The 23,987-nt window shown below is 44.7% G+C and overlaps 1 protein-coding gene across 1 annotated transcript in view; it reads right to left on the bottom strand.

The window, feature by feature from the left end:
• GPR149 (G protein-coupled receptor 149) overlaps positions 1 to 19,428 on the bottom strand; it is a 40,273-nt gene extending 20,845 nt beyond the window's left edge. The window contains exons 1-3 of the mRNA XM_060274193.1: positions 18,317 to 19,428; positions 12,498 to 12,690; positions 7,227 to 7,681 (exon numbers count right to left, since the gene is read on the bottom strand). Of these exons, the coding sequence (XP_060130176.1) occupies positions 7,227 to 7,681; positions 12,498 to 12,690; positions 18,317 to 19,276 (1,608 nt within the window). The 5' untranslated portion in view covers positions 19,277 to 19,428. The remainder of the gene's footprint in view (positions 1 to 7,226; positions 7,682 to 12,497; positions 12,691 to 18,316) is intronic.
• Between the last annotated feature and the right edge of the window lie 4,559 nt (positions 19,429 to 23,987).

The following is a 23,987-nucleotide window of genomic DNA, read 5'->3' as shown; positions in this document are numbered from 1 at the left end:
CCCTCCCATCAGATGTCAAAGAGATAAACAACTACCTGACATTTAGAAAACATCTGAAGGCAGCCCTGCTTAGGGAAGTTTTTAATGTGTGACAGTTTAATGTATTTTAATCTTTGTTGGAAGCTGCCCAGAGTGGCTGGAGAAACCCAGCTGGATGGGCAATGTACAATTATTATTATTATTATTATTATTATTATTATTATTATTATTATTATTATTAGCTTAGCTGTGGAGAACAGAGAAGGATGGGTGAGGGCAATCAAGGTGTCATGGGCAAGGGGGTGGATATGGCATTTGGGAAGCATGCCAAGTAAGGGGAAAGGTGGCTCAAAACAGTTACTGGCTACTAGCCACTGGATCTGCTAGTGCTGCTTTTAAACACCAGATCAGTTTGCAATAAGATCTTGCTCATCTACAATTTGATAATGGATGAGGAAGGTTGACTTGCCATGTATGTTTGAGACCTGCATAGAAATACTCTCTCCTAGCTGTACCCACTTGAGTACTCGGATCAGCACCAGAGTAGGCTCATTGGCTATGAATGGAGTTTGCTGTAGTCTATGGAACTTCAGTTACTCTCTCCAGACCAGCTGTCTGAGTGAGTAAAAATGTGGAGTATTTGTATATTGTGTGTTGGGACAGATTTGGAATTCTGCTGGTGGAGAAGATCCAGCAGTTCCTCTACTTGAGCTGACAGAGAGTTGACATGAGAGTTGGTGTTGAGTACCCCCCCCCCCCCCAGGATGCTGATTCTCTGGGGTTTCTATGCTGAGGATCTGGGGCAGCTCAAGACTTTGTGACTGTCCTGACAAACATGGGGCTGTCCCAACAAGGCCGTCCCAGCAACACACACTGGACTTGGGTTTCTCTCCCAGGCAGGAAGAAGGTGATCTGAAGGCATAATATCTTACAAGTATTCTCTTGTCGTGGTTAGAATGCTGTTGAGATTGAGATTTACACCAGCCTTTTCCCTTTGCAAGGCCTCCTATTAAAATGGACTTCCCCCCATCCCCTTACGGATGCTGATGGATTTTAGAAGAAGAGTTTATCACTCATATGACTGGTGCTCCTGCTGAACCCCTGTTTGATTTGAGGAATGCAGATGTGGCCCGGATAGCTGACAAAATTGCCCCCAAGCACCTTGTCCCAATTTGGAGAGCCCTAGGGGCCCCATGATAAACTCTAGAACTCAAAACTGACATTTTCATTTGTCATCATTTCTTTTCTGCATTGTAAAAAAAAAAAAAAGCTGAGCCAACATTGTAAGGAGATACTTATCAGAACAGTGTCAAAACCAATTCATTGCATAAAGAGAGCTAGTGTAGTGCAATGGTTGGAGGCAATATGCTTCTGAATGCCAGCTGCTGGAAAGTATGGGTTAAAAAAAATGTGGGAGGGGATGCTGGAGTAGGGAGAGCTACTTGGATTGATTGAGCCCATAACGATTTATAAATCTGGCTGGCTTGAACAGTCCTGTTACCAAGTGAGGCTATAGTGCAACATTTTGTTGCAAGCCCTACTTATGGAGATACAAATACTGACCTACCTTACAGGCTCGTTGTAAGGATAACAACAATACCAAGTCATGTGTGAGGCACTTTGAAGGCTTAGCCAAGTGTTATTATGAAATCAGTCCAAGTCTCTCTTTCACATGCAGACTGGAAAAGGAGCCCTCCTTTGGACACAGCAGTGCATTCTTAATTTCTGCGCTGCATTGAAAATAACTATTTAAAAGGGCCCCTAATATGCGCTATCAGTGCACTTTTGACTCTAGCATTTAGAAGCAGAGCAGCATTAGTGCATTGTCACTGAAGAATGAGTCTTCGCTTTGCTCCATATCACTAACAAGCGTTTCCTCAAAAGTTGAAAACCAGAAAGCTCTTAGGAATTGGCAGTAAGGGAAACATCATATTCTTTGGAATTTACTGCAGTAATAAAACCATGATTAATAATACTGAAGTACTTGGTTCATCTGTCTTGCCATAGTCCTAGGGTACAGCAGTCAGTCCTGCTTTTGGCACTTGCAAGATTCCCACCCTCCCCCTGACTCCCCAGTTTGTTCGAAAGATCAAATGTCATACTTGTGGCAGGCAGTATGGCAGCTTCTACTGGATGCAGGAAGCAAATGGACCTTGTGGATAGAAGCCCTTAACTTTAGAACTTGCCGAGCATGAGGGCATGACAATAGGGCTCTGGGCGATGGTTTGGAAAATGTCAAGTGTTCATGCCCAGGGAATAGGGAGGGTTAGTAAGCAGGCAGAGAAAAACTTTGTCTAGGAAAGGACAAAGGGCACTTCTAGGGCAGAAGAGGCTGGCCCCACACATCAGTTTGTGTTGCTGCTGCTGTTGTTTGTATACCACCTTTTCTTCCAAGAAGCTCAAGGTGTGGCATACATGGTCCTTCCCCTCCTCATTTGATCCCCACAATGACCCTGTGAGGTAGGTTAGGCTGAGAGGCAGTAAGTGGCCCAAGGCAGTGAGCTCCATGGTCAAGTGGGGATTTGAGCCCTGGGCTCTCAGGTCCTAGTCCAACATCCTACAACATCCTAACCACTACACTTGCTCTCAGACCTCTCTTGGCACCAACTGGTTGTAGAAGCCAGGGAGCTAAGATTACAGTGGTACCTCGACTCACGAAGACGCTCCGTTCCGCGGCGCTCTTCATAAGTCAAAGTCTTTGGTTGTCGAAGCGCCCATTCTGTGCATGCATGAAGCGCGATTGTGTGCTTCTGCGCATGAGCGGACCCCACGCGCTGCTTCAGCGCAGGCGCAGAATGCGCACACGGCGAAAAGACTTCCGGGGTTGTCGACTTCATAAGTCGAAACCTTTGGAAGTCGAGGCATTCGGATGTCGAGGTTCCACTGTATTATTAAAAGGTAAAGGGACCCCTGACCTTTAGGTCCAGTCGTGACCGACTCTGGGGTTGCGGCGCTCATCTCGTGTTATTGGCTGAGGGAGCCGGCGTACAGCTTCCAGGTCATGTGGCCAGCATGACTAAGCCTCTTCTGGCGAACCAGAGCAGCACACGGAAACACCATTTACCTTCCCGCTGTAGCGGTTCCTATTTATCTACTTGCACTTTCACGTGCTTTCGAACTGCTAGGTTGGCAGGAGCAGGGACCGAGCAATGGAAGCTCACCCCATTGCGGGGCTTCAAACCGCTGACCTTCTGATTGGCAAGCCCTAGGCCACCCACGTCCCAACATTATTATTATTATTATTATTTCTTCATACCCCGCCATCCGGGCGGTTCCCAACAGAATATTAAAAACATGATAAAATATTAAACATTAAAAACTTCCCTAAACAGGGTTGCCTTCATATGTCTTCTAAAAATCAGTTTATTTCCTTGACATCTGATGGGAGGGTGTTCCACAGGGTGGGTGCCACTGCAGAGGAGGCCCTCTGCCTGGTTCCCTTGCAGTGAAGGAACTGCCAGGAGGCCCTCGCCGCTGGACCTCGGTGTCCAGGCTGAACAATGGTGGTGGAGACGTCCTTTCAGGTATACTGGGCCGAGGCTGTTGGGCATTCTTGGTGTTGTTAATTTATATCCCTCCCTTCTTCCCAATGAAACAATAAACACATCATTGGAACTATTCTAATACAGCAGCAGACTGGGGAAGATCTCAAGTTAAGAGGGTTTGTTGTTGCAAAATGTTTGGTGACTCCTATTGATATATTCACGCAGGGGTATTAAACCCCAAACACCACAACCATCTAGTTTTGACATCACACATTGGGCATAAAGGCCTAAGAGTCCCGCCAGAGCAGGCCAAAGGCCCAGCTCATCCAGCAGCCTTTTCTCACAATGGCCAACCAGATGTCCAAGAGAAGGCTGTAAGCATAGAATCATAGAATCATAGAGTTGGAAGAGACCACAAGGGCCATCCAGTCCAACCCCCTGCCGAGCAGGAAACACCATCAAAGCATTCTTGACATATGCCTGTCGAGCCTCTGCTTAAAGACCTCCAAGAACATCATGAACAGCATGACCCAAGAACATCAGCAATCTTCCCACTGATGTGTCCCAGTCATTTGTTCATATGAAGCTGTCATAGGCCATATTCACCCCATACATTTAAAGCACTACGGTGCTACTTTAAACAGTCAGGGCTTCCCCCCAAAGAATTCTGGGAGCTGTAGTTCCCTAAGGGTGCTGAGAGTCATCAGCAGGCACCCCCATACTTCGGCCCTCCAGATGTTTTGGACTACAATTCCCATCTTCCCTGACCACTGGTCCTGTTAGCTAGGGATCATGGGAGTTGTAGCCCAAAACATCTGGAGGGCCGCAGTTTGGGGATGCCTGGTCATCAGGATGCAGCATTCCCCTCAAATAAGTAGTTTTGATCTCAATTTTCTAGAGGAATTGTGAGGGGAATGGGGGTCTGTGAGGGGAATGAGGGTCTCCAAGGTCCAAGGTACATTAAGAATTGCTGAAACCTTTACATCCCAGTTCAATCCCTGAGGTAATCTGCAGGAGCATTGTTCTTTGTCCCGAGTTGATGAGGCTCACCTGACAACAAGAAAAAAACCAAGCCTCTAAGGTCATCAGCCCAGCCCAGAGATTCAGCAGGTACCTTTTGTTTCAACCTTTAAATGCCTGCTGAAAAAATTATACGCTGCCAGGCTCATTCAGGCAATTAAAGAAAACATTTTCCCCATCATAGTTAGTTGATAGTCTTTGATTTTAAATGCCTGTGTGTTTTAATTCCACGCACGTATTTCTGTAAACCACCTTGACATTTTTATGATATTGTAGTACAGTATATGAATATTTTGATAAACAAACAAAAAGGTAACAAATTGACCTGAAGGTAATTGCGTTGGGGAGAGGCGAGTCTGGCTCAATTTCTCAGTACCAGGAATTCGTGAGAATACATATGGAGAAGCTCAAAAAAGCTAAGATGAATTGACATGAGATGAAGCCCTCACTTTGAATATCTGCCCTGGCTTGCCCTTTCACAGCTTGAGGAATGCAAACACCATTTCTAAGGAGGATAGATGTGCAGGGGCGGCAAGCACAGCAAGTACTGGGCTTTCTTTGCAAAGATAGGTGTTGGGTCCAATATGTATTCCCAGAAAGTGCTTTGGTCTTTAGGTCTAAATCATTAATTTTTAGTTACCAGAGTATCCATGAATATGAGTGCATTGCAAAGAATATTTCTGTCCAGGGTGCTGAACTACAGTTTCACTGGTGAAAACCAGTGCTTTCTTTTCAGGGGGTACTCAAGAGTACGCACCTCGTTTTTTGGTTGTTAAAAAGTGTGGCACTTACTGTAACAACTTCATGGTGAGTACCAGCACCTATTCTTCTAGGGAAAAAAGCACTGGTCAAAACCATTTTTAAAACTTACACTACTTCTTTCAATATTTAACCACCTTAAATAGCAGTGATCTTGCATAATCTGGTTGGTACATGAATGACCTTCCTTGTTTCCATGCCTGCTTCAAATAAATGAAAGCTGAATCTTCACAGACAGAGGCACCTTTCTCACTTACTGTTAAAACTGCATAGAAGCTACTTTTCTGTGATGTGATCCAGAGAGAGGGTGGTGTGGGGTGGTGAATGAGCAGGGAGGCTTTTTTTCCGCAGCAGGAATGATGACATAATCCACCAGAATGTCAGGGCAATTGACAGATTCTCTTTGCTCCCACAAGTGAATGAGGTGATAATGAGACTTTCAAGTTGGTTTGTGACAGGTTAGCATATCAGAAGTCAGACAAAGCAGAGTCTGGATATTCCTTTCCTGTGGTGGAGTACTTAATTCATCCTAGCTCTTGGATCCACACTTCTTTGTGAAATTGTCTACATTTCTAATTGGATGCTACAAGTTGCGTTGCAGCTCTATGTGGTTTATAAGTTGAACCAATGCACTCAGATCAAAGCCCCATTGAGTGCAATGCAGTTTCTAATAAATGGGGTATGTACTGGGGGTGTGAGTGTCTAATAGTGGAGGAATCCAGATGACTGCTATGGGGACTGTAATGATGAGCTCCTGCACTTACCACTACACCCCGATCATGAGGAAATATGATTATTTCAATTAGAAGATGAGAAAGAGACATGGTGGTTTGCAGCAATCAGGCACTGAAATTGGTGAACAGTTTGAAAGCATGTCAAAGGGTGCTGAAATGAAAAAACAGCATGGAAGAAAGTCATGCCCAAAAGATGGAAAGGAAGGAAGTGGAGATATCGTGCAAGAGATTGTGATTGTGATTGTGTGTGTGTGTGTGTGTGTGTGTGTGTGTATCCCAGAATGATTTTGCACTTTCTCCACCTCCCATGGCTGATGATGCTCATGCTAACAATACTGCTTGTAATTAGTAGGTTCTCTCTCTCTCTCTCTCTCTCTCTCTCTCTCTCTCTCTCTCTCTCTCTCTCTCTCTCTCTCTCTCTGCATCCTAAGTGCCAGAATAGACTTTAGGGTAAAGTATACTTGCTATAGCTCTACCCTATCTGCAATGCTGGTAAACCAAAGTCTTCAGGCTTTATTTATTGCCAGTGAAATAAATAGGAATACATTCCATGAAGCTGATGTACACTGGCTCAACTGTGGCTCTTTTTCATTTACTAATCTTAGGTCAATTCTTTATCATGCGATTTAAACGTATTTTGCTTTTCATGTTGCTGCTTTAATCTTGCTTCATTCCTCACGTTTTATTCTCTTTAAACATGTTTTGATTCCTTGTGTTTCCTGACTTTGCTATGGTCACTAATGGTTGCCATATTTGGAGCCGGGAAGGAATTTACCTGTAGACAAATTGACACGTCTAGAGGCTCTGCCTTCCCCATAGCAAAATGCCACATCTTTGCGCAGTTAAGGCATTAGGTGGAATCCTAGTCTCTCTCTCTCTCTCTCTCTCTCTCTCTCTCTCTCTCTCTCTCTCTCTCTCTCTCTCTCTCTCTCTCTCTCTGCATCCTAAGTGCCAGAATAGACTTTAGGGTAAAGTATACTTGCTATAGCTCTACCCTATCTGCAATGCTGGTAAACCAAAGTCTTCAGGCTTTATTTATTGCCAGTGAAATAAATAGGAATACATTCCATGAAGCTGATGTACACTGGCTCAACTGTGGCTCTTTTTCACATAAATCTTAGTCATATAGACACTCAAGTTGCAAAACATAGAAGTAAGGCACAGATCACCAAGCCTGCAAGGTATTCATTACATGCAACACATATAAGTAGACAATTTTAGAAGATTTGAAAACAAGGAAAGACTCTACCTGCCGTGGGGTCCTTTCCGACTTACTTCTGCACCACTCCCAGTCAGAGAGTTCTGGTTTTCGGCACTCCTCATGAGAAAGCCTTCTTTCCTTCTCTTCAAAGAAAGCACACTTATCAATATTCCTGACTTCTTCTTTTTTATACGTTCCCATTTTGTCAGAAAGCAGGCAATCCATGAACTTATCCTTGTTAAGGTCTTGTTTGGTGTCTGTGCCAACAGTTTTTTTGCACTTAGTGCTCTCTTTAAGCAGGGAGCTGTCCTCCAGAGAGATGGTGCTGAACTCAATTTTGTTGCAGTCCTTTTGAGTTTCTCTTATATTCTCGCAGTCATAGTTGAGCAAGCTGTGGTATGATATAGAGTTGCCATCGTCACTGTGATGGTTGTCATGAGATATCTTATAGATTCCATAACCTTGTTGGAATGACAGATTGAATTCAAAGCCTCTTCTTTTGGCTAAAGAAAGGAAAGAAGTGTTTGCATTAAAAATAACTGGTAGGAAGTGCAGTACTGGCATTAAAAACAACAACCATATACCCTAAAATGGGATAAATTTGGATTGCATTGCACACTTTAACACAATATTTAAAAAACAACAACTTATGTTCCAAATGCTTAAACACCAATGCTAAATGAAGACAGACATATGCTCCAAGGGTGAAGACATTATTTGCCCTGAATACATATATATACCTTGGAATGGATTTAATGTGTCTTCCAGCTACTTCCACCACACCTGGAACTTATATCTGGCATTACCCAATATTAGCTGACTCATTTTTTTTAGGAAGAGAACAGAGTGATTTCCCAGATATTATAAGTAGTTTTGATCTCTGTTTTCTGGGGGACCCAGCATATGAAGGATGATAACATGCAAAACTGAAAACAAACTTTCTGACTCATCATGACAGGAGAGTCAGCAAGGTGTAGTTTGAACTGGTTGACATGGAGTTAGTATGCATAAGACTACTAAAAGGCAAGTCACATGTCCTGCTGATTTCAGAATGAACTGTGAAAACAGCCAAATTATACACATTAGGTTGGAACCAGACAGTCATGCCTTAAAAGAGACCTACATTGGCTCCCAGTACGTTTCCGAGCACAATTCAAAGTGTTGGTGCTGACCTTTAAAGCCCTAAACGGCCTCGGTCCTATATACCTGAAGGAGCGTCTCCACCCCCATTGTTTAGCCCGGACACTGAGATCCAGCGCCGAGGGCCTTCTGGAGGTTCCCTCACTGCGAGAAGCAAAGCTACAGGGAACCAGGCAGAGGGCCTTCTCGGTAGTGGCGCCCGCCCTATGGAACACCCTCCCACATCAGAGGTCAGGGAGATGAACAACTACCTGACATTTAGAAAACACCTAAAGGCAGCCCTGTTTAGGGAAGTTTTTAATCTGTGATATTTTAATGTATTTTTGTATTTGTTGGAAGCCGCCCAGAGTGGCGGGGGAAGCCCAGCCAGATGGGCGGGGTAATAATAATAATAATAATAATAATAATAATAATAATAATAATAACCCACTGATTTCAGTGGGAACTCTGCAACTAACTTACTCTGGATCCCATCCCTTGTTTGCCATTTCAATCTTATCTTGCCTGGTTTTCTGGAGGTGTGTGTGTGTTAGCAGATGGTTTCGCATTTAGCATCTGTTGCATTTGAGCTGCTTTAATCTAATTTTAATTGGATACTTTACATCTGCTTTGTGGCATTGATTCAGAAAGGGCAATTGGCAGGTGGAAGCATCTCTTCAGAATTAAGAAGAGCATGCAGAAAATTGGAGTTGCATCCATAGTCATTTCCCAGGCTGGATCCAACACTCCTCCTGATGTAGGATTGGGAGCTGTGCAAGTCACTTATGATATTGCTAGTCAGAGGCATCATCTCTTCCCCCCCCCCACCCCATTTGCCCTCAAAGGAAAAGAGAAGTGGAAGGAATGAACCCCAGACCTCCACATATCCAAGCAAGTGAGTGCTGCCCTCAAAGTCAACAGCACCACCTACCTGTTTGGAGGCTAGGTGTGCAAGGGATTATATGGTTAGCCCTATGCTGCATGCAGAGAATCTCTGGATCAAAGCTTTAAACCAGGGATGGGGACCCTGTGGCCCTCCAGCTGTTATTGGACCACAGCTTCCACCAGCCGCAGCCAGCATGACCATTGTTCAGGAATGATGTTAGTTGTAGTTCAGCAACATCTAGAGAACCACAGGTTCCCCATCCCCATTGTTTATCATTCCCAATCTTTGGAACAGAGTGGGATAGAAATAGAAGCAAATTGAAATGGGATTTCCCAAAGAGCCCACTTAAAGAAATATAGTGTGGGCTTTTTGCTTTTATAAGGTCCTTCTTAATGCTAGTGGCTAGTTAGATGGTGGCCAACTGACCTGATCTGGGCTCCCTTGCAATTATTTTACTCACTCAATAAACTACCCATTGGGTGGCTGCGGCAGCAGCAGAAAGAACAAAGAAACTGAGCAGGCACACCACTGGAATGTAGAGAGATTAGTGCACTTTTGAGGATACAAATCTGATACATCTGATCAGGTATTTTTATGAACAGAGGGATTGATACCCCCCCCCCGGCCACCCACAGATCTGCACGGATCAGCCAGTAAGTGGTGTGTATGTGTGTTTCTGTGTCTGCAGACTGTCACACCCAGTTTTTGCCACACCCACTCCTGACATGTGATCCCCCTGGGAATTGGACAAGGGTTTGGCACTTGGGCCAAAGAAGTGTGTCTACCCCTGCCTTAGCAGTATGCATGGCACCTCATCTTTACCAAGCATCAAGCAAAAAGCCTATTTGTTTTGCCCAGACATTTGCAGAACATTAGCTGTTTAGTTCTTACAACTCACTTGTGTTGTTAAGAATCTGTGCCTTGAGGATTTTAATCTATTTCTTTCATCTGCTTTTGTTATTAAATTGTTTTCTTATTGTGGTTGTTCAGTCTGGATGAGTTTTAATTGTACTGTATGTACCATGCTCAGAGATTGGTTATGTTGGGGGCGGGGGCGGGGTGGTTTATAATTACGGTATTCTAAATAAATGTATTAAGGTCATGGTGGCACTGGGCACATGAGCTATATTTTAAGTTGCTTAATTCTGCGTGGTAAATATTTTGCATGGGGTGCTGGTGAGATAGAATAACCCTTGGCAAAAAAACAAAAACAAAAGGGAAATTCAGTTTCGAAATGATTAGGTAATCATTGCCTTGCCATCTGTCACATATTTCACTTTGTAAATATTGTATCGGAGCCGGAGCCAGTTTGTTACAAAGCACTATCAGTAACAAATTGCTTCTTGACACACAGCAAACACTGTAGTTGGGAAACAGGTTCTGAAAGATCCAGAGGAAGAATCAATTTAGAGCAAAAGTCATCTCCGTCATGAGCATAGATCCATTTTCAAGAAGATTTCTGTAACAACCATAGTCAAACTACTGAAATATGTTTAGTTCTGTGTGAGCTGCCTATAAAGACTGCAGGTGGGACTTCATGTTGAGAGATTCACGACCAACAAGAGGGGGTAATTCTTCACACAGAACATAACTAGACTATAGAATCTGCACCCAAAAGATGGGAGTGATGGCCATCAGTTTGGATTGCTTCAGAGGGGAATTAGAGGAATTTGTGGAGGATAAGGTTATAAATGGCTATTGAAGCACAATGCCTCTGAAGACCAGATGCTGGGGAACAACAACAGGAGAGTCCCTGTGGGCTTCTCCAAAGCATCTGCTTGCCCCCTGTGGGAATGCTGGATTAGATAGGCCTTTGGTTTCATCCAGCAGAGCTCTTCGAATGGTCCTGCACTGTGCGCATTTAGATATACGGTAAGACATCCTCCTTAAATGTAGATAGCCATGATTCTTAGGTTACATGCATAGAATCAAGGCACATGGAGCTGGGACACTGAAGCATCAATCTAGTCACCTAGTCCAGAAGAGAGGCTCTCTTCCGGAGGAAGAAAGATCACACACTGAGGTGTCCTGCCCTGGACTCCTTTGGGAGGGATTTAAATTTAACAAAACAAACAAACTGCTGCTCTCTCATCTACACCTTTAAATTTATTGGGAGAAAGCCAGTGTAGACAGTGTTACTCAGATCAGTGAGACCAATGTTTAAATCCCAGCACAGTCATTAAGCTCACTGGGTGACCTTCACTATAGCTCTATCTTGTCGATTTCCTCATGCGATTAACCATAGCTGTCAAGTTTTCCCTTTTCTTGCGAGGAAGCCTATTCAGCATAAGGGAATATCCCTTTTTAAAAAACTTGACAGCTATGTTGCATGAAGGGGAGAGTAGGGTTATGCTTGCTAGCCCTGCCCCTTCATCACATCCTCACCGGCCTTGCCCTTCCACCAGCCACACACTGGGGCTGAAGGTCTGAAGTACTTGATGACCCCTCCCCCCTTGTAGCCATATGCTGTTAAAAGCCAGGTTTATCAGTGAGGAGGCATCCAATACAGTCATACCTCGGTTTACAACCGCCTCGGTTTACAAACACCGTGGACCCATCTGGAATGGATTTAATTCACTTTCCATTACTTTCAATGGGAAAGTTCGCTTCAGGTTAAGTACGCATCAGTTTAAGTACAGATTTCCAGAACTAATTACACTCATACTTTGGGTTAAGTACGCTTCAGGTTGAGTACTCCACGGACCCATCTGGAACGGATTAATCCACTTTCCATTACTTTCAATGGGAAAGTTCGATTCAGGTTAAGTACGCTTCAGGTTAAGTACAGACTTCCGGAACCAATTGTGGTTGTAAACCGAGGTACCACTGTATTGTTGATGGGCTGTGTTTGACTTGGTTGGTTACAAGTTGTTCAGAACTGGACAGCTCGGGGATTTCAAACGAAGCAGCACAGGAAAGCATCTTATACTAAGTCAGACCACTGGGTCTATCTAACTTGGTATTGTTTACATTATCTGGAGGCAGCTTTCCAGGGCTTCAGAGACTGGGCATTCTTAGCCTTCATTGGAGATTGAACTTGGGACCTGCTGCATGCAAAGAAAATGCTCTACCACAGATCCAGAGGGATCAAGGAAGTTGCCATGGGTGAAACCCACACATTCCTAGCTTTGTGGTATTCATGTGAACAGCCATTCACACAATACAAGAAAGGGATATGAAAGCACCATGTGGACCAGATTTTGATGAAACAAACTAACTCTGCGCAGTTTTCCCTGGGAAGGGTAAGTTGCTCAGGGCCAGGCAGAGTCAGAAGCTTAGCCTCCAGTCCCTTCCCATCATCCTTCTGTACTTACTTTTGCCTTCCTCTGAGGATACAGTGTAGACATTCCTTCTGCAGTTGATGATGCAGCCGCAAGGCAGGTGACTCCAGTGTTCAGACAAGACAAATACTGGGGTGACAGTAACGGCTAGCAGCGTTAGCAGAAAGCTGAATATCTCAAAGGAAAGGCTTTGAAACCCAACAGTGTGTTGAACAACCATTTGAATCTGAAAGAGAGAGACGATTCAAAGAAATTAAAAACACTCTAGTTGTTTGTTACTATGAGTAAAAGGAAGAAAAATAAACAAACCATACAAGGGTAAATGGAAAATTGTGCAAGGCATCTTTCAGTTGCTCACAGAGGGTTGTACAGATAGTGCTGCTCCAGTAAAGTTCTATTGTTGCAATGGGACTTCCATCTCATCTCTTATATACTGTACACACAAATCTGCAACCAACCATCCCTCAACACTCCGGAGCTGATTTTGGAGGTGCACAGGAGGCTGGAAGAGACTGGCAAGAAAGATAAAGTTCCATTGCATGCACATAAGTCCTTTCTGCCAGAAGAGCTGCAGGGCTGGATATGGCCCATCATCTACAAAAAAAGTCCTATTGAACCATAAAGAAGGCTGATCGCTGAAGAATTGATGCTTTTGAATTATGGTGCTGGAGGAGACTCTTGAGAGTCCCATGGACTGCAAGAAGATCAAACCTATCCATTCTGAAGGAAATTGGCCCTGAGCGCTCACTGGAAGGACAGATCCTGAAGCTGAGGCTACAATACTTTGGCCACCTCATGAGAAGAGAAGACTCCCTGGAAAAGACCCTGATGTTGGGAAAGATTGAGGGCACTAGGAGAAGGGGACGACAGAGGACGAGATGGTTGGACAGTGTTCTCGAAGCTATGAACATGAGTTTGACCAAACTGTGGGAGGCAGTGGAAGACAGGAGTGCCTGGCGTGCTCTGGTCCATGCGGTCACGAAGAGTCGGACACGACTAAACGACTAAACAACAACAACAAATTGAACCTAATAGAACTTGCAAAATACATATGATTGCACTATATTAAGCTTTTATAAATCATGTTCATTTAAGCATGGGCTTAACACTCCTACTGAAATCAATCAGGCATTTAAATGTTTTGCTGGATTGTGTCCAACCTGTTGTTTTGTGAGGAGGGAGCAGCTGCTTTAATGTGAGACTCTAGCCCTATTCAGGAGATGCATGAGTGTGTGGATTCATTAAAATAAACAAATTAAAAATGAGCCCCATTTGTTTTATTCACATATATGATTTGAGAGTAAAACAAATGAATTCCGAGTGCACAGCCTATTCATTTCTCATTTGTTTTGTTCATTTTCGCATTTGTTTTTATTGACATAGAGAAATAACCAAATTTCTGCACAGGTTACAGGAAGAGAAATAAGAAAAAGAATAAAATGAGGTGCCTTTTCTTTGTGTCTTTGAAATTTGGTAAGTCTGGTTCCTTGGAGGAATAAGTCCTGCCTGAAAGTATCATACCAATGGAATGTGTAATACAGATGTTACAAGCAGCTGACTCTTGGTGGCTCTAATTAGGCCCCTGGGATGAAGGTTCTTCATCTCTGCAATATAGCCTATGCTTAGGTCCAATATTCTTAAATTGTGGTGCCCAGAACTGGACACAGTATTCCAGATGTGGTCTGACCCAGGCAGAATGGAGTGATAATATGACTTCCTTTGATTTGGACACTATACTTCTGTTGATACAACCTAGAATAGCATTAGCTTATCTTGCTTCTGCATCATCCTGTTGACTCATGTTAAGCTTGTGGTCTACTAAGACCCCATGATCCTTTTTACATGTTCTACTAGTAAGCCAGGTGTCCCCCACCTTCTTACATTTGTGTAGCTGCTTTTCCTGCCTAGTTGTAGAACTTTACATTTCTCCTATTGAAATTCATTTTGTTAGCTTTGACCCAGTTGTCCAATGTGTTAAGGTCATCCTGCAACATTAGCTACCCCTCCCAGCTTGGTGTCAGCTACAAATTTGATGAGCATCCCCTCAATTTCTTCATCCATGTCATTTATAAAGATGTTGAACAACAATGGGGCAAGGACAGAACCTTGTGGCAGTGGGGCACCCCACTTTTTTCCTGGATGACGAGGAACCATTGATGAACACTCTTTGGTTTTGGTTACTCCATCAGCTACAAATCTACTTAACAGTAACCACATCTGGCCTTGCAGAGTAAAAACACAGACGGACTGAGGCAGAGATGTGTGCACTCACCTACTTTTATTGCTAAGAATGAAGCAGAACAAAGGAAAGCATGTCTCCTCTCGCTGAGAGAAGTCCGAAGAAGAAGAAAAACACCAAACGGAAACAGGATACAGCAACACCTGCTCCCGTGATCCAACAGTCTTTTGCTGGAATATATCAACACAGTCTCGTGACTGTCTCGCAGTGGGAAGAAATAGAAACCTAACAATATCTTACCAGCTTCTCCACAAGAACAAGAAGTGTATAAAATGGAGAGGCCATCGTGAATGAGACACTAGCAAGCCTGTTGGACACATTCCCCAGCCAACATGCAATCAACATCAGTTTGTAAATGGCTCTATGCATGTGTATGTGTATAGGGTTTCTTCCTGTAAACCATGATTCTTCAGGTTTCATGTCCCTGAAGACTCAGGACAGATTTAAAAAAAGTACTCTCTTATGCAGCAGCAGTGCATGGTTAGACTATAGAACTCGCTCCCATGGGAGGCAATGATGGCCACCAACCTAGATGGCTTTGAAAGAAGATTAGACAGATTCATGAAGGAGAGGGCTATTGATGGCTACAAGCCATGATGGCTAGCCCCTGCCTCCCTAGTTGGAAATTGCAATGCTTATCCATACCAGTTTCTGGAAACCACAGGAGGGGATAGTGTTCTTGTGCTTGGGCCCTGCTTCTGGATTTCCTACAGGCATCTGGTTGGCCACTGTGAGAACAGGATGCTGGACTAGATGGACCACTGCCCTGTTCCAGCAGGCTCTTCTTATGTTTTCCTGTTCATAACTGGCTTGCCTTGGCAGCTAGTTTGTTTGATGAACCTATATTTAACTCTACCATCCCTGTGGCACTATTTGTCACAACTGTGATTTTACCATACAGATGCAAAGGCATTAGGCAGGAACTTCAGTCCAGAGGAACTTGAGGTGGGCTCCATGACCTCTCACACTGGGAAACCCACATCTTAAGGGGCTATGGGGCATAGAGCAGCCCATCTTTGTTTCTGAATATCACCATTACTTGCACCCGTTGAGAAGAGCTACAGCAGGCATCCCCAAACTCGGCCCTCCAGCTGTTTTGGGACTACAACTCCCATCTTCCCTAGCTAACAGGACCAGTGGTAAAGGATGGTGGGAATTGTAGTCCCCAAACAGCTGGAGGGCTGAGTTTGGGGATGCCTGAGCTACAGCCAGAGGAATAGCATTGGTGGTTGGCGGGGTTGGCTTCCTGCCCATCTCCCATCATGATGCAGTAGTTTGGTGTGGTCAAGGCTTTCGGGCAGCATTTTGCGTTTGGAACAAGGTCACCAGAATCCCATGCTTTTCCTCAGTCAAGCTGTACTTGATACAGTGTGTGGCTGATCTTCTGCCATGGTTCTGTGTCATCAGTATTATTTCCTCTCATCTCTCCCCTGCTCGTGGTACACACCCATTTGTCATAGGCACACTTATGAATCATACATGTGTACACCAAAGGTACCGGTAATATGTGAAGTTGCCTTTTATTTTATTTATTTCTTTTAAAGAATCCACAAAGGATAATTGAATTCAGAACAGAATTTACCCACACATTTGCTTGTGTCTTCTGGGGTTTGAATTAAGGATTATGTGGGATGTTCCATTATGTATATTTACAATCGCCAATTTCTCACTGCATTGTGGTCATGCTCAAGAATCGCATGACTTCTGCATGCTCATTATCTTTTTGTTGTTGTTAAAACCTTGGTTCTTAGGAATGCACCTGCTGCAGTACAGTTTTTGATAGCCCACTGTTCATTGAAAGCCTATGCATAACCTTAGCCTTTATTTTCAATAACTCCCAGTACACTCTAAATATGTAACAGTGTAATATTTGTGGCATTTTAAAACAGGGATGGACACCACAGGGCCCTCCAGATAATTTGGATTCCCAACTCCCATCAGCCCAAGCCAACATTGCCAGTAGCCCAGCTACATCTATAAGGTTGGTCAACCCTATTTTACATTGGTTAACCCTATTATAAAAGAATGCAGGTCTCAATAGGCATTGGCTCTGAAGCACATATACACAATGAGGTTGCCATCTACAAAAAGACACATGGTTGTAAGCCAGTTAGGCTTACCTGGGCGTATGCCCCATTGAACCCATCAGGGCTTGCTTCTGGTCTCTTGCACTCTAGAGTGTTCGCGCAGCAGCAAACCAGCATTCTTGTTCCTCTGGAATCCGTCGAAGACGAGCTTTGTGACTTTGAATCCTGACAGATGCTGAGAAGCAAATGTTCCAGTGCAACTCCCATCTGTGTCAGTTGCTTCAAGTGAAACAATAAATATTGATGCCTTTGCTCTGGCAGAGAAGTAGCTTTGACCCTGAGGCTATTAATAAAAGTCCACTTGAGGTAATGCTGGGAGACAGAAACACACCTCTCAGATGATGGCACTGATAATGATGATAGATGATTTATACAGTGCCATCAATGAGTATCATTTCGCAAGGAAAAGAGAAGGTCCCTACTGCCACAAACCTTACAGTCTAAATCTCACTGGTGAGGAGGCCACAAATGGAGGGGGGAACTACATTCAATGGTGCTGACTCCCGAAAAGTATGCTTAGAAATTCAACCATAATCACTGTTGGGGGGATGATTTAAAGGTCAACTCAAAGGCTTCAGGGTCAAGGTGAATTTGGGGAAAGGAACTGGAGAAGAGAAAACTTAAAGCAAAGGATTCTTAGTTCAAGGCATTCACATGTGCTATGTGCGGCTCTGAGTGAGTTTCACAGGTGTCACGCAGCACTTATCCGCACCCTGAAGCAAAGCAGTTTTCAGCAGCCCTCATTATTTACAAAACCATAAGCAAACACACAAACCTTTGCTTCTGAGAAACCTTTCCATTTTACAGCCTCTGGCAACCCACTGCCAAAGGGTGTGCCTCAGGAGGATTCTGCAGATGCTCTGATGGATTTCATGCAGTCAACCCACAGCCTGTCCGGTTGCTTGAAAAAGTAACCCTTGGCCTGCCCTTCCAATTGGTTTTCTTTTTTGACTCACTCTACAAAGCTTATTCATAGAATGCTTACCCTAGCATAAAACCAGAGTCAATTAAGTAATTAGCTGGAGCCTTGGTTTGGCATGATCCTTTGTCGATGCCCATGAAAACATATGTTCAATACAAATCTGTTCACTCAAATCTGGATAATCAGAACGTGCAATTAAAAGTCCAGCCCTTTCCATAAGAAGACACTGATATGCATGGAGGGGGCTCTTGCACACTCAGCAAACTAAAATAATTAAGAGTTGCTGATACAGGATTTGCCAGCATACTAACAGCACAGGGTTTGATTGAAATGACAGTAATATATGCAATGAATCTCTGGTGGGCAATCCGTTTAACTCTTAGTAGCTGATTTGATGGACTTACAGAATAAAATGATTAAAAAGCAAACAAGCCAGTAACTTTTAACTGGACTATCCGGTGTTGAAGATGTCCAGTGCAAGTTACATGGGAAAGTTGCCTCATTTGCTCTGTGTTCAATGGCACATGGTTTAAATTTCATCCAATACTCCCCTCCCAGCCCCCGGAACATTACAAATAGAGAAAGAAACTTGGTTTGATTTTACCATCATTGGGAGCCAAAGTGTGACTTTGGTCAGCGCCAGAATCAGGGAAAAGCGCTTCTGAGCAAATTCCACAGTGAGGGTTCGGCTGTTGTAGGGCCCCTCTTGCATGCCGTAGCGATCCAGTCCATAATGGTCCACTGGGCTTTGCCTAACTTTGAGGTCAGCATTTGGACAAGTGCCTTGGAAATGCTTTAAGGTTTTGCTCAGAGTGTCTTCCGGAGAGAGGGAAGGGGTGTGACGACCGCCAGTCGGAGGTGACCCAGGGGAGAAATAGCCTCGGGCAATTTGGTGATAATCGTCGTACAGATGCTGCTGCTCATCTGAACACAGCAGCTGATAAATTAAAGGGATGGAAAGCACGAGGAGGAGGCAGAAGCACAGCGAGTAGACGATAAAGAGGAATAAAATGTAAGAGCTTGTGCAGTCTGTCAGGCACCCCCAAGGGGTGGAGGCATAGCTACCCCAGCCGCAGAGAGGCAAAATACAGATCAGTAGGCTGACAATCCAGATAGTGAGAACGGCCCAGACCATGCTGACCGGCCTCTTGGTGGCCCCTTGGCCGGTTCCCATCTTGCTAAGGCTGTAGAAGTTATAAGAAACTATGAGTGACCCCATCAGATTGCTGGAAAAGCCCTGGAATAAGTACAGCAGCGCCGAAGCCGTGCACAAGGTCTGGGGGAGCATCTCATCCAACCAATGCTTGAGCATGAAGATTGTTGCTGGTGCCACACTGATCAGATCGTCCACCGTCAAAGAAGTCACCAGCATGGAGACAGTACTTTTGCTCTGCATCCTCAGCAGAGACACCAGCGAATATATGCTGCCCAAGAGGGTGGTGAACGTGATGATAAAAGTCAAGCAGAAAAGGAAGAGATTCAAAGGCTTCTGCCCTTTGGGTATATCCATAATCCCGTGGTGGCTCGTCCCGTTTGATGAGACATTGCTCAGAGTGACCGACATGGTTCTTGGGATGGGTGGGGTGTTATTTTGCCTTCCCACCAATTCTGGGAGTTCTCATCTGAGGACACCAAAACTGTTGGCTTCACAGTGAATTTCTGATCTCCTCCTCCAAGTTTGTTGGACTGCATAGATAAATCCCTTGTCCAGCACCCTTTTCCCTGGAGACCTGCTTAGGATGCAGTCAAGCAAGCCCAGTCAAGCTGTCACATAGTTTTAAAAAGGAGCATTAAGCGCCAGGGAGAAAAAGATGCAAGAAAATAAGGCAACGTGATTCCTCTGTTTTTGAATGGGTCCCGGATCCTCTATAATCCTTTTGATCAAGTTTAGCTCTGCAAGTCAGACGCGTCCAGCAGGTACCAGAAAACGTGCGGTAGTGGAAAGAAAGGAGAATCTCGGTCTCACGCTGCCGGCTGAGAAGGAACTATAGCAGCGGGGGGAGAAAGGCAGAAGCTCGTTGGCTCGCTCTGCACTATTCAGAGCTGCAGGAGGGAGGAGTCAGACAGAAGCCGGGTAGCAGAAGGGAGGAAAGTGTCTTTCTCAACGGAGCTGGCTCTCCGAGCAGGAGCCAAGGAAGAGGGGCGCGCCCTTGCCAAGCCACGCCCTCGACGCTGACACTTCCACCCAGTGCAAAAAAGGAGAGACCTGCTGCGAGCCAGAAATGTCACCTCTCCCAAGCCTGGAGACGCTCCAGGCAGCTGCAACCTTCAGCAATACAATCCCTATCGCTTGCGCCGTACTTTTGGCTAACCACGGAGATGGGCGCGCGGGGATGCCATTTAGCCAAAAGGATGTTGTACTCTCGATCACACCAAAATGCTGCGCTTCAGATACATTTAGTGCACGTTAGATGCACTCCCCCCCACCTGCTCCCACCGGCAGTATAGGCAAAGTAGCCGTTCAAAATCCACACAGAGCAATGCTTTCAGGAAGGCACCCAAACGTCACGAAATAGTGAGCAAGCTTTTGAGGTCTCCAGAACTCTTCATCAGGGAGGGTATTAAGCAAAGCGTAGCGGTGCGCGCGGGGCGGGACGGGGGACGGACGGGCTTGGTGTTAAAGCCATAAAGGCCGTATTGTGGTTAGGGGTTGGACTAAGACCCGGGATGCAAGGAAGTACTGATGCAGTTAGAGTTGGACTGTGGAACTCACTCCCACAGGAGGGAGTGATGGCCACCAGCTTGGATGCCTTTAAAAAGAACATTAGGCAAATTCACGGAGGAGAAGGCTATCAATGGTTACTAGCCATGGGCGAGGCATTAATGCTTCTGAATACCAGTTGCTAGAAGCCATGGCGGGGGTGGGGGTGGGGGTGGGGAGTGCTCTTGTGCCTAATGCTGCAACCTTTCTTCATATGGCAGTGGCTCCACCCCCTTGATCTTTTTGGTATCCCTTTTCTGAACATTTTCCAACTCGTTCAATACCCTTTTTGAGGTGAGATGACCAGAACCGTACAGTATTCCAAATGCGTTTGCAGCATAGATTTATGCAATGGTATGATGTTCGCAGTTTCATTTTCAATTCTTTTCCTAATTACCACTAGCATGGGATTAGCTTTTTTCGCAACAGCGCACAGGGTCAACACCTTCATTGAGCTACCAACTACTATAACCCCAAAGTCTCAGTCCTGGTGAGTCACCACCAGTTCAGACACCATGAGCATATACTTGTGAAATTATGTTTATTATTATTGCCCCAACATCCATTACTGTACACTTCTTTACAATGAATTGCATTTGTCATTCACTCCTTTGGGAGAAGCACTTTTGGAGCTCTTCACAATCTTCTCATACTTAATGACCCTGAACAATTTAGCACCATCAGCAAAAATTGGCCACCTTGTTGCTACTTGCCCCTCAGTAAGTTAATAAAATAAATTTAATATGGCTATGGATGATTTGTGCAGCTCCAAAATGCAAAGCCTGGTGGAACTTCCAAAACTCCTGAGCTCTAAGTATAAGCTAGAACTGAAAACTGATGGACCCCCTGACTTGTCCGCTGAAAAATTGCAAAGGGGGGGCAGGGGGCTGTGATTTCCCCCGCTGATTGGGAGAGGGGGCTGCGCTGACAAATGGTGACCTATTTGCATGAGTCACACACAAAAAACATTTTCTGAATTTTTACTGGGCATTTGTTCCTGTGGAGAGTTCTGACTTAGATCCAGCCTCTTCTTCTCCCAGGTTCCCATTTCTATGATAAATGGTTCATTCCGTGATATTAGAAGCATCCCATCTGTCAAGGATGCTTTAGCTGAGATGCCTGCATTGCAGGGGGTTGGACTAGATGACCCCTGTGGTCCTTTCCAACTCTACAATTCTACAATTGTATGAGTCTATGCTTTGCACCTATACACAGAGTGGGATGGCTGAGGGCAATTGCTCACCACATGTGTTGGGTTTGTACAGTCCTGGTTCTCTTGCTATCTCTTTGCCTGAAGGAGTGTCTCCATCCCCATCGTTCAGCCTGGACACCGAGGTCCAGCTCTGAGGGCCTTCTGGCAGTTCCCTCACTGCAAGAAGTGAAGCTACAGGGAATCAGGCAGAGGGCCTTCTCAGTAGTGGTGCCCGCCCTGTGTAATGCCCTCCCACCAGATGTCAAGGAAATAAAACTACCTGACTTTTAGAAGACATCTGAAGGAAGCCCTGTTTAGGGAAGTTTTTAATGTTTGATGTTTTCAATATTCTGTTGGGAGCCGCCCAGAGTGGCTAGGGAAACCCAGTCAGATTGGCAGGGTATACTGTAAGTAATAAATTATTATTATTATGCTAACTGTCTTTCATCCTAATAACTTGTGCAAAAATTACAGATCAGATGGGAATGAAGATGCCCTAGACATTTCTCCCTTCACACCTAATATGCTGCACTGCAACAACATGTTACATGGAGCGAAACCCTACCATGAACTCAACAAGCCTCTTAGATAATCCTGTGCACACTCCCACTGGGGCTGCAAACATTTCTTTCTGGAAACAATTAGCACAGAAATGAGTGATAAACATCCTTTAGATGGTGGCACTGTGGGTTAAACCACAGAGTCTAGGGCTTGCTGATCAGAAGGTCAGCGGTTCAAATCCCTTCAACGGGGTGAGCTCCCATTGCTCGGTCCCAGCTCCTGTCCACCTAGCAGTTCAAAAGCACATCAAAGTGCAAGTAGATAAATAGGGACCGCTCCGGCGGGAAGGTAAACGGCGTTTCCGTGCGCTGCTCTGGTTCGCCAGAAACAGCTTTTTCATACTGGCCACATGACCCGGAAGCTGTCTGCGGACAAACGCCGGCTCCCTCGGCCTATAGAGCGAGATGAGCGCCACAACCCCAGAGTCGGACACGACTGGACCTGATGGTCAGGGGCCCCTTTACCCTTTACCTTTTTAGATTTCCAGAAGTGGCTTTTACGGTACACCATGTGAAATGTGTGTAAAACATGAAAATGAACAGGTAAGGAAGCATTGGGAAGAGATGGAGTGAAGTGCCATCTGAATGCAGTTAGAGAGAGATGGGGAGATAAAGAGGGGAGAAACACCTCCCTTTCAGCTTTTGCCACCACTGTTGCAAGAAGGGGAAGGGGAATAAGGGGACAAGGTATAGCATTGCGGGGGCGCATGACTCCTGCAGTACAGAGGTTAAGAGTGTCAGACTAAGGTGCTGGTATTCCAAGGGAGCAGAAAAGACTTTTAATGTACGTGATGACAGCAGCATGGATGCTACTAGCCCAGAGATGGAAAGAAAACAAAGTCCCTACCAGAGAAGAATGACAAATTAAACTGTTGGGTTATGCCGAAATGGCAAAACTGATCGGAGATCTCAGGAACCAAGAAGACCAAAACTTTAACAAAGAATGGGGAAAAATTATATTTTATCGTGGAGAACACTGTAAGCAGATGAAAACATTAGCAGGCTTGCAATAATACTTGTAATGTTGCAAATACTATGCGGATAATGGAGTGACATAAAATATGTACTGCTGAATAATATGCAGTTGACAATAGGACTCATGGAGGGGAAGGTGGGAAGTCCAGAGTTTTGGAGGAATCTTTAAATATGGATGTGCATGGTTGTATTGTTATAATTTTATACTTGTAAAAAAAAAATCCAAAAATAAAATAAAATAGAGTTTCAGATGAAGACCTGGGAGAGCAGGGTTCAAATCCCCATCTGGCCCATGAAGCTCACTGGGTGATGTTGGATCAGTCACTCACCCTCAACCTAACCTACCTCACAGGTTTGTTGTGGGGATTAAATGAGGAAGGGGAGAACCATGTATGCCATCTTGAGTTCCTTGGAGGAAAAGATGTGATAGAAATGGAATAAATGAATAGAGATGGGGAAGGAATTCGGTTTGATTTGTAGAAAAAGGCCAACTGACCTAACTCATGATGGAAGAAGAAGAAGAAGAAGAAGAAGAAGAAGAAGAAGAAGAAGAAGAAGAAGAAGAAGAAGAAGAAGAAGGAGAAGAAGAGGAGTTTGGATTTGATATCCCGCTTTATCACTACCCTAAGGAGTCTCAAAGCGGCTAACAATCTCCTTTTCCTTCCCCCCCCCCAACAGACTCCCTGTGAAGTGGGTGGGGCTGAGAGACTTCAGAGAAGTGTAACTAGCCCAAGGTCACCCAGCAGCTGCATGTGGAGGAGCGGAGATGCGAACCCGGCTCCCCAGATTATGAGTCTACCGCTCTTAACCACTACACCACACTGCCTCTCATTGCCATCTTTCAAAA

The sequence above is a fragment of the Zootoca vivipara genome, chromosome 5 (genome assembly GCF_963506605.1).
Source record: "Zootoca vivipara chromosome 5, rZooViv1.1, whole genome shotgun sequence".
Lineage (NCBI taxonomy): Eukaryota > Metazoa > Chordata > Lepidosauria > Squamata > Lacertidae > Zootoca > Zootoca vivipara.
Note: the sequence above shows the minus strand (reverse complement) of the source record. Positions and strands in the feature narration are given on the sequence as shown.